Source organism: Glycine max, chromosome 1, assembly GCF_000004515.6.
Source record: "Glycine max cultivar Williams 82 chromosome 1, Glycine_max_v4.0, whole genome shotgun sequence".
Taxonomy (NCBI): domain Eukaryota; kingdom Viridiplantae; phylum Streptophyta; class Magnoliopsida; order Fabales; family Fabaceae; genus Glycine; species Glycine max.
The window spans coordinates 41,512,625-41,524,168 of record NC_016088.4 but is presented as its reverse complement, the minus strand read 5'-3'; the positions used below and the strand labels follow the sequence as shown (position 1 = coordinate 41,524,168).

The 11,544-nt window shown below is 35.7% G+C and overlaps 2 protein-coding genes across 2 annotated transcripts; both read right to left on the bottom strand.

The window, feature by feature from the left end:
* Positions 1-4,841: 4,841 nt before the first annotated feature.
* LOC102662769 (uncharacterized) lies at positions 4,842-5,510 on the bottom strand. The gene has a single exon (XM_006574116.1). It carries the CDS (start codon positions 5,508-5,510, stop codon positions 4,842-4,844), a length of 669 nt encoding a protein of 222 aa, XP_006574179.1.
* Positions 5,511-10,241: 4,731 nt separating this feature from the next.
* Positions 10,242-11,003, bottom strand: LOC106799777 (uncharacterized). Its single transcript, XM_014779249.1, has one exon. The coding sequence runs from the start codon at positions 11,001-11,003 to the stop codon at positions 10,242-10,244; it is 762 nt and encodes a 253-aa protein (XP_014634735.1).
* Between the last annotated feature and the right edge of the window lie 541 nt (positions 11,004-11,544).

Genomic DNA, 11,544 nt, shown 5'->3' with positions numbered 1-11,544 from the left:
TATGATTGGGATTTGTAATAAATCACTCTCCTATAGAGAAAGGTTGACCTAAGACACAAAATTTACTATTGAGAAAGAAAGAAGTGTGTTTACCAAATCTCAACATGTCTACCATCGGCTAGCACTGATGCCCCACTATGATAGTTGTTGCTTAATGATCAAAGACAATCCATCAATTTTTTTGGAAGGCAACCCATCACTTGAAAGCATGCTATAAAGGTACATTCCAAACCCTTAAAGATTCACGAGTAATGCATGATCAGTGGGATGAGATTTATTCTGCTTATTGTCTTTAGAAACTTTTAAAATTATAAACCGTGAAAGTTCAACATATTTACAAGTTGGAAACTCAAATTCTCTATTAAACCACGTTTTTCTATTTGACAATTACCTAAAATGTGATCTGGAGTCATTAAAATGGGTTTGAGAGTCATTCAACTAATTTTACACTGATTAAACTAATTCTGATAGTTGAATTTGACTATATCAGTTGAATTTGCCTAACATCAACCAATGTTTGGCTAACTAATGTACATTATGCTAACTGAGAGTGATTCACTTCTTGGTAACTATTCCAAAAATCTAGGCACGTTCTCCTATTTTGATAAGCCAACTGATATGTATTTCACATGTTAAAGAAGATGAAAACCACTTCCTATTTTTAATTAAGGGAAAATTATCATCAACCACTTTTAACTACTAATGGCCATTTAAATATCAGAAAAATGTGGAAAATATTTTTTTTATCTTTACTAAATTAAATGACTTAATTCAACTAATTTTCTAATATTATCAATTAGTCAAGTTCTGTCGTTCGACTAATATTTAACGTACTTAAATTGACTTTATCCTTATTCAACTAACACTAAAGTTAATTGAATTCTCTATTCAATTAATACGTAGCCAAATCAACCTTATCCTTACTCAGGTAATACTAAAATTAACCAAATTATGCTATTCAACTAACACTAAAGGTTGTCAAATTGATCTTATTCAGATTTAATTACTTTCCTATCAAACTAATATTGAAAAATAGCCAATTCAACCGGGCTGACATTCTTATCATTCAATTAACATAAAACTTAGTCCAAATTTCAGTAATTTTGACAATCCTCAACATTTGAATTTCAACACTTGCAAATAATTTGAGTGTTAACATTTTTATATAATGTAATGTAAAAAATCAGATTTGGAAAAATAAATATAGTTTACTGTAATATTAATATTATGTATGGATAGTCCAAATTTTCTCGGACAAACATTATTAAAACGCTTTCCATCCTCTCATTTCTCACATGTAATTTAACAACATTAAATACGTACAAAAATATAAAATAAACAAACTACATAGTTGAAACATATTGAAATACCGAGAGTTACAACTCCATATATATATATATATATATATATATATATATATATATGATCTTGAGCAACGACAATGTCTTTGACTAGAAACTTTGGCAACACATACTTTATTTTTGAATCCCAAAATAGATATCACACGAATAGAGAATGAAATTCAAAGTATAGGAAAAAATAGGTTTATATTTCTTTTCCCCCTACAATTTAACATTTTTTTAATTTTTTTTTTATTTTAGTTCCTACAAATTATGTTTGTTTAGGTTGTCATTAGTCTTTATTACAAAAATAATGACATGACAAATATACTAATGATACCATCACTTGATGACATTATCATGCCACCTCAGCATGAGATGCCACATCATTATTGATTTATTCATACTAAAATCAAAACAAATATAATTTATAAGTATTAAAACAAACAAAAAATACATTTTTGCAAGGACGAAAAAATATTTAAGTATCTAATTAAATATTAAAATAAAATGAACACTTCAATATTAATTTATCCACATGTCAATCTTTACAACCTCCTATGTCGTCAATTTTTTTTTCTTATCTTTCTTTTCTCTCCTATCTTCCTTCAAGTTCCACCCTTCACTTTCTTTTTCACATCCTTGATTGCCTTCAAGCAATTGTGGTGTCAGTGACAATGGTAGTGAAAGCAATGATGGCATGACAATAGTGGTGGTGGTTGTTGTGCACTACAACAATCAAAATAATGGTGTTACTAGTGGTGATAGTGACAACAATAGTTGTGATGAAAATTGCATTAGTAGTGATAATGATGACAACTATAGTGGTAGCACGACACCAATAGTGAGAATGGTGGTGGGCACAATGATCATGTAATATGCAGTGACGACAATAACGATGGTGATAAGTCATTTTTCATGGTAAAAATTTGCAAATGCTTGATAGTGTTAAGAGTGTCACATTATTAAATACATGAATTTTAGTATTTAATTTGAAACTTTATTTTAATATTTAAGTCTTTTAATTTGGGACTTAAATTTTTTTTTGTTTTAGTCCCTATTAATTATGTTTGTTTTGATTTTCGTCCCTATAAAATAATGATGATGTGACACTGTGCTAATGTGACAGAATGATACCATCAATTGATGACATAGCATAATGACATACATCATCATTCAGTTTGTCAAGTCATCATTTTTATAATAGAGACTAATGATGACAAAGACAAAAAACAAAATTAACATAATTTATTAGGAGTAAAATCAATTTTATGCAAGGACGAAAAAAAAACATTAAATTACAAGGATAAAAAATATATTTAAGAAAAAAAAATTATAATAATTTAGTTACGGAAAAAATGTAATTGAATATATAAAAAAACTTTTAAGAAAAACCATTATTGCAACTTTTATATTCATAAAAGCTCTCCCAAATATGCATTTTTTTTTACCGTCTCTCAAATATTTCATTAAACATTTGATAAATTTGATGAGAAAAAAAAAGGAATTTAAGAAGTTAGAAAATCAACCATATTATTGGTATAACTATGTAAATTTGTTCTTGACGTTGTTGACTTACCAATTATAACCTACATGTCAAACTTTTATATATTATAAAACAATATGCTAGGAATATCTAATATATTTTTTTATTGGTTAAAATTTATTAAAAATCATAAAAAGTTACGTGTCTCACATCTTATTTAATAATTTTTTTCTTGAATTTTTAATTTTCAATAAATTCTAAGCCATTAGAGATAGTATGTTTAAAAAGTACTCTACATTCCTAGCACTTCTCATATATAAATAGATAACTAATATTTTTTTACAAGAACATTTGACAAGTACATCATAAACTATTCCTGTAATCATATCGATTAATGCTATTCTTTATGAAGAGACAAAATCACTCTATCATAGTACTCACTAAAATGTAACAATATATTGTAAGATTCAATACATATTTTTTTGGGCATCAAGACATAAAACCCAAACATCTATCAGATTTGGAAGGGAACATTTAGAAAGAAGATTGCGTCATGACTTCACTACTTGCATACTCGATATTAATCACCAATGCCTCCACCTTAATGCTTCTTATGTTTATCCTCTTTGGGTTACTTATTCAAGATACACCTGAGGGAAGACCCAATAAAGAATTTTGTGTACAAGTTGCCAATACAACACCCTCCATCGCTTCCAAATAAAGAGTGGATAAAAAATAATCCCATGGCCGAAAACTAGCAGTCCCAATTCAACATTAATAAAATTCCAACTAATTGTACAAGCTAACCTTCCACATTCTTGTTGTGGTAGCACTCCTTGCTCTTTATAATGTGGATTTTTAGTCATTGGAGGACCATATAGCCCATCATTGCCTTCAAAAGAAGAAGCTGAAAATGACTGAAGTTGGGTACCCATTAGGATCTTCCCCACCAAATGATTGAATGAGAAGTTTAAATATGAAAAGGATGACAAACTTGCAACACTACTAAAAAAACAGCTTTCTACATCGCCCAATTAACATCGATTATAGCTAAAACCGATGTTAACGAAAGTGCGGTGGCATTTTTGTAAATAAGTAGACTTAGTTAACATCGGTTTTTCCAAAACCGATGTTAGTATGCCATTGTTAACATCGGTTTTGTAAAAATTGATGTTATCGAGTCGATGTTAACATCGGTTTTATTATAACCGATGTTACGTAGTTGATGTTAACATCGGTTAGTTTTAAAAAACCGATGTTGTTATCATTATAAATTAAACTTCTGAAATTGCACAATCCGCGCTTGAACCCTATCGTTCTTCTTCTTTCTCCTTGCGCTTGAACCCTATCGTTCTTCTTCTTTCTCCTTGTGTCAAAGTCGCCTGCGCTTCCATGACTGCAACCACATTGTGGAGATCGTGTTTGTGGAGATCGTCTTTGGCACTTATCCATTGAGGTACGCCCTTTCGACTTAACATTAGGCGTTCGTCGTTTTAACATTAGGCGTTCGTCGTTTTAACCCAGGGCTTTATTGTTGTTTCTCCTTCTGCCTTAGTTCGTGTTTTTCGCAAAGTGGGCTACGCTTCCGTGACTGCAACCACATTGTCGAGTTCGCGTTTGTGGAGTTCGTGTCTGCGCTTCCATCGAAGGTATGTCTCTGTTGTATGTTAATGATGAAAATCCATTGTTCAATGGTGTGTCTTTGTTGTGATGTTTCGAAACCCTAGTTAGGCACAAAGGGTTAATCGTAACTGAATGTGTAGTGATTTAGGACCATATGTAACTGCCTTAATCAGTTATTGCAGAATAAATTATGGAGTAATAGCAGGGGGGTTAGGCAGTTTTTAGTGGGTTTTCAGGAAGGGAGACATGAGGCTGTCAAAAATCAATATATTATATATAAAGATCAGTACTAGGTGTACTGAAAATAAGATAGGAATACAAGGCAAAAAGAGCCTAAACCCCACTAGGGAGAAACGGTAGATAGGACAACATACAAAGCAAACCCAACCCCTTTAAGAAAAAGCCTCCTTCAGATTAGTTGACCAGAAATTAAAATGCGATTGGAAACCCTTCTCCACACACTTGAGCCAGGACCAGGTGTGGAATAGAGCCTCATCCATGACCTTTTCTGGATTAAAAGGTTGATTATTGAAAATCATGCCATTTCTGTGATGCCAAATGGACACTGACAAAGCTATCCAAACAAATTCCCATCTCTTGACTGTGTAGGTTGGCCTATTCCACTGAGAGAATTGCAGAAAATGATTCTTTGGGTCAGTGGGGAAGGGACCCACTCTATTAACCCATCTCATAGGCTCCCACCAGAGACTCCTAGTCTTGGAGCAGTTGAAAAAAAGATGATTGACAGATTCTTCTTCAAGGTCACATAAAGGGCAACTATATGTATGCAATGACACTTGCCTCCTTCTAAGATTATCCCTAGTAGGGAGCCTGTTCTTGAATAATCTCCATGAAAAAGCACTAGCTCTTGGGGGAATTTTCAGACTCCACATGATGTTAAGAACCCTATCCTCAATAGCACTAGCATGACCCTCCTGCAGCACTTTGTAAGCAGACTTTGTGGAATATAGGCCATTAGGATCAGACTTCCAACAAAGGAAATCCCTGTTGGAGTGATTGATGTTGCCTGACTCGATGTCAGCTATAAAATCAGCTACCATGTCAATTTCATGGTAAAAAAAGTTCCTTCTCCATGTTAGCTTCCATTCCCATCTCTCTTCCACAAAATTCCCCATAGAATTAATTGAGGAGGTCTGCTGATTGCTTATTAAAAATAGAGTGGGATTAATTGAAGGGGCATATTCCGAGGCAACATTACAGTCAGCCCATAAATACTGACATATCCTCCTATCAATGGCTTCAATTTTTGTTTCTTGGATACATAGAACATCAAGATTGTTGGTCAAGGTCATTTTTCTGATGGCTGACCACTTGACACCACTACCCAACCCTCTAGAGTTAAAGGATAAAATATTCATGAGTCAATATTGTCCTTTCCTAACACAGCTGTTAAATCTGCTGTATGTTCACTAGCAACCTTATCAGTCTCAGGGACAAAGCTTTGATTTACACAGAGGGTTTCAGGGACAAAGCTTTGATTTACATATTGAATTTCATCCAAATTTTTGACAAGTCATTGTTACTTCCATGAATATTGATATTGTATCATGCTTAATTATATGCATTTGCTTATTCTGATCATTGTGTGTTGTGTGATTATTTCTTCCATGCAGGTACATGATTCCTATTTGTTGTGAGAGTGAAATGATGGGCAGCAGCACCAACTGAGGTGAGTTTATATTTCCTTTTTTTTTGTCTTTATCTTTGTTAGTTTGTTATATAGTTTTTATTTTATATGTTTGAGTTTTAAATGTGTAAAAAATAGAAATAGAAAGGTATGGTGATTGCTTAGGAATTCCTTGCTGTTTCATGGCATTCCTTTTGAACCTCAAAAGGTGCTTATGATGGCCTTTGGTTAAATTTCTGATTATATGTATTGGGGTCCTTGTGCTGGGTTATTGTTGGGTTTGTTTTGCTTTTTGGAAGGTGGCACTTTTGTGTCTTGTATCTTTTATTTTCAGTACCTGTGGTACTGTTCTGTTTAATAATTTTTTTTTGAACTGCAAAGATAATTTATATTTTTTTTTTTGGAAGGCAAAATTATAGTATTATTAATATAGAAACCATACAGTACCAGAGATACTGAGTGAAACAGATACAAAGCACTCAATGTGCCACCTTCCAAAAACAAACCCAACAAAAAGCCTCACTATTAGAGATAGATTACAAATTAACCGAAGGACTCCAGAAGATTGGTAGACCACTGGTTAAAAGGAATATTAAAGCCTTTCTCCGTAGCTTTAAGCCAAGTCCACGCATGAAATAACACGTCATCCATCACTTTGGGAGGTTGAAATGGGGTGCCCTTAAACAGTAGGGAATTCCTATGCTGCCAAATAGTACTAGTTAAAGCAATCCACCAAATACAGCGCCTATTGTGATTCCTCTGTGCCCCAAACCCATCACTGAATTGGATAAAATGAGCAGCAGGATCATCTAAGAAAGCTCCCAAAGTCCGGGTCCAGTTCATGGATTCCCACCACAACCCTACAGTCATTCTGCAATGGAAGAAAAGGTGCCCAGCCTCCTCCTGGTGATTTCCACAAAGAGGACACATAATATCCTGTAGAGCCACATGTCTCCTAAGCAAATTAGCCCTGGTAGGGAGCCTATCTCTAAACAACCTCCATGAGAACAACTCAGCCCTTGGGGGAATTTTAAGCTTCCATAGAATCTTGAAGTTCCTGCTGTGCTGACCAGGTCTGTTGGTAGGTAGCAAGAGCCTATATGCTGACTTAGTAGAGTAGATCCCAATAGGGTCTGCTTTCCACAACATTGAGTCCTGCAGCTGCTGATGAATAGATATAGCAGATATATCATCCATGAAGGCTATTGCTTGCTCATTCTCGTGATCAAAGAGGTTCCTTCTCCATTTAAAATCCCAATTCCAAGTATTCTGATAAAACTTTCCCATTTTAGAGACGGGAAGGTTTTGCTGTCTGCTAATCACAAATAATTGATTGTACTTCTGCTGAAGGCTGCCTCCCTGTCCCAGCCAAGAATCTTGCCAGAATCTGACCTTATCCCCACAACCAACCTTCCAGGTCATATTTTGGTGAATAATTTGAAATTCAGGCTGATGATAAAGCTTTCTAAGGTCCTTCCACCATTGGGAGTGCCATCCTTTATCTCTACCATTCTGCAAATCTATCAATCCTCCATATTTAGAAGTTAGAATTCTGGCCCACAGCTGCTTATGCTTGGAGACTAGGTCCCATATCCATCTACCTCTCAAAGCTGTATTAAATTTGGACAAGTCTTTGATCCCCAATCCCCCATCAATTTTTGGAGTGCAAATATCAGCCCATTTGACCCAAGAGATTCTATTATGGTGTTGATTTCCCTCCCACATAAATGTTCTTTGAAGAGACACCAGTTTATCTACTATTCTTTGAGGAATCTTGAAGAAAGATAGGAGATAAATGGGAAGCGCATTGAGGACAGATTTTTATCAAGGTGACCTTGCCACCCATAGATAAGTACTTCTGATTCCACTTGGAGAGCTTAGCTTTAAACTTGTTAATCAAAGGCTCCCAAACCATCCTGTTGGAAGCTTTTACAACAATAGGCATTCCCAAGTAGTGAAAAGGAATGTCCAGCTGCCTACAGTTCAGAAGTTGGGCTGCATCATGAGCCCAATTGGGCTGAAAACCAACAACCCCAAATTGGCTTTTTGCATAGTTAATCCTCAGACCTGAGACCATTTCAAATCCCCTAAGTCTGCATCCCATTAGGAGAGACCGAATATAGCCCACAAAAATACAAACCCATCCCCTCTAAGAAAGAACATCCTTTAGATTGGTTGACCAGAAATTAAAGTGCATTTGGAAGTCCTTCTCCATGATAACTTCCATTCCCACCTACCCTCCACAAAATCTCCCATATAATTGATTGATGAATTCTGCTGTTTACTTATTAAATATAATTGGGGATATTTTCCTTGGAGAGTACAGTTGTCCTCCATCCATTTATGCTTCCAGAAATTGATGCTGGACCCCCTTCCCACTCTCCATTTTAAATTATCAGTTAAGCATTCATTGTGATGCTGCTGGAAGATACTCTTCAAATCCTGCCACCATTGGGAAGTGAAATTCCTCCTTCCACCACAAATCAACTCCTTCCACCCACCATACTTAGAGATTAAAATTCTAGACCAAGGCTGGTCTTGATTGTTAGCCAGCTGCCACCCCCATTTGCCAAGTAAAGCCGCATTAAATTTTTTTTTTGAAAAGCAAAAGATAATTTATATATTAATCATAATAGGACACAACAGCACCAGAAGTACTACTGGTGATTTACATAGATGCAGTGCATCTAAAACCGCCCACCATTACAGGATTAGAACAACAAAACCCCCCACAAATACAAGAGAACCTAATTTAGCAAAGAAGTCTCCAAGATTAGACGACCAATAGTTAAAGGAAGTGCATAAATTTTTGTCCCTAGACTTCAACCATGATCACAAAAGGAATAAAGCATCCTCCATGACTTTTGGTGTTTCAAATCTTTTGCCTTGGAATATGAGAGGACAAAATTAATAAGAGTGATTTTGCCCCCCATTGATAGAGTTCTTTGCTTCCATTTTGCAAGTTTGACTTCAAACATCCTTACAATAGGCTGCCACACGATCCAGCTCTTACAGGACACCCCAACTGGAGTTCCAAGATAAGTAAAAGGAAATTCCAAAGTACTGCAATTAAGGAATTGGGCAGCTTCCCTGCACCAACTTGCTGATTTACCCAAACAACCAAAGTGGCTTTTAGAGTAATTTATCTTGAATCCACACACCATCCATGAAAATACCTGGAATAGCATTTTTTCTTCTTCTATGATTGATCAATCTGTGAAAATAAGTAGAGTTGCTGTCCCCTTCTTTTAGCCACTTAATTCTAGCCTTTTGTCTCAACATAGATTCATATGCATAAGCTGCCTCCCACAATTGAACTTGAAGAGATTTCTTAAGAGTGACTTCCACTTGGGATAGAGGTCTGTCATTTAGATTCATATGATATGTATTCTTAAAAAATTGTCAATGAGCTGTTTGATAGAATGACTGAAAAAGGTTTTAAATACACTCTCAGTATAATGTCTTTTGAGAGTCAATTTATCACCATGAAGTGGGAGTCATATTGTTGATAAAAGGCTTTAAATACACTGTGGCTAATTTCTGTATGGTTTTTTTAGGGCTATCATTTACTACTGCTAATTGGCGTTGCTGCGGAAGCGCTTTGATTATATCTTTGAAGCCTCAAAGTCAGGTATTTATATCTTTGATTCAAAAACTAATTTGAAATTGTTGTTGTATGCATTACTGGTATATTTGTAACTTATGCTATGCCTGTCTACATGACCTTTGTTTCATTGGACTGATATCTTTGAAGTATTTATTGTGATTTAAACTCTCATAACTTGTTCATTGTTAGTGTTGAATGTTTTTGTAATTTTATCTGCTGCCCTTCTCTATATATATGTTGTGACTGCCACTGCCCTTCTCTCTCTCTCTCTCTCTTGTATTATCTTTTTTTAATCAGCAAAATTATAAGTTGTATTAATAACTGTGAGTACCAGAGGTACTAAATATACAAGGTAAAAACCAGCAGACTAGCAGAAGCATAGGTCCTACGAATCAGGTGCCAATCTAAATTTCTTTTTTGGAAGGCAAAATATATATATTATTAATAGGTAAACTAGTACCAGTGGTACCAGGAATAAAAGTTACAAAGCACCAGAATGCTGCCCTCCAACCAATAACCCACCCTAATACAACAGAATTAAGAAAGCCTAGCAGAATATCCAAAGGAATTCGAAATATTTGAAGACCAATGATTTAAGCTAATATTGAAATCTTTATCTTTAGCCTTGAACCAGGACCAAACTAGGTATATAGCATGATCCATAACTTTATATGGATCAAAAGGTCTTCCTTGGAAAATCAGGTTGTTTCTATGGTGCCAGATAGAACTAGTCAAGGCACTCCACCATCCACCCCTTATGTCCTGATATACAGGGTTCCCAAAGCCTTCACAGAATTGAGTAAAGTGGCACTTTGGGTGACTTGGAAGGGGGCCTATTACCCGGATCCATCTCATGGATTCCCACCACAAACCTTTTGTCAGATTACAGTTGAAGAATAGGTGGCCCACATCCTCCTGTGCATTACCACACAAAGGGCAGTTTTGATCCTGGATAGTAATGTTTCTTCTTAGGAGATTGTCCTTGGTAGGTAGTTTGTTTTTAAGGAGTCTCCAACAGAAAACTGCTACCCGAGGGGGAATTTTCAACTTCCAGATTATGCTATATATCTTCCCATCTGAGTTTGATGTACTGGGTTTAGTGTAGAACTTGTAAGCTGATTTAGTAGTGTAATGCCCGTGAGGTTCAGCTAGCCACACCATAGAATCCTTACTATGCCTCTGGATAGGAATGGAGCTTATTTCCTCCATAAACTGCACAGCTATATCATTTTCATGATCAAATAGATTCCTCCTCCACCTGAGATCCCACTCCCAACTATCATTATTAAAGTTACCCATGCTAGAGATGAGGGAACTTTGCTGTCTACTAATCCGAAAAAGTTGATTATATTTCTGCTCAAGAGTGTAGTTTGTCCCTAGCCACTTATCTATCCAAAATTTGATTCTTTCCCCACTCCCAACCTTCTAGGTCAAATGCTGATTGAAAATATTAGGATCCGACTGATGATATAGCTTTCTAATATCCCTCCACCAATGGGAATGACCCCTCTTGTTAGAGCCAAGCTGGAATTCTGACCAATCCCCATATTTAGAATTTAGGACTCTTACCCAAAGCTGCTACCCTAATCAAAAAATGTTGTTGATAAATTACTAGACCAATAATTGTAGGGCTGGGCAAAGCCTTTCTGCAGCAGCAGCAGCAGCATCCTGTATGCACAAGTGTCTGCTGTGTCTTGGGGCAGGTTCTTCAACACACACACACACACACAGAAACACACCCACACACAGAAACACACACACACACAGAAACACACACACACACACACACACACAGAAACACACACACACACAAACCCACACACACACACACAACCACACC

Excerpts from the sequence above, each read along its gene's own strand:
- LOC102662769 (XM_006574116.1), bottom strand. The coding sequence starts at position 5,510 with ATGGTAGCTGATTTTATAGCTGACATCGAGTCAGGCAACATCAATCAC.
- LOC106799777 (XM_014779249.1), bottom strand. The coding sequence starts at position 11,003 with ATGGGTAACTTTAATAATGATAGTTGGGAGTGGGATCTCAGGTGGAGG.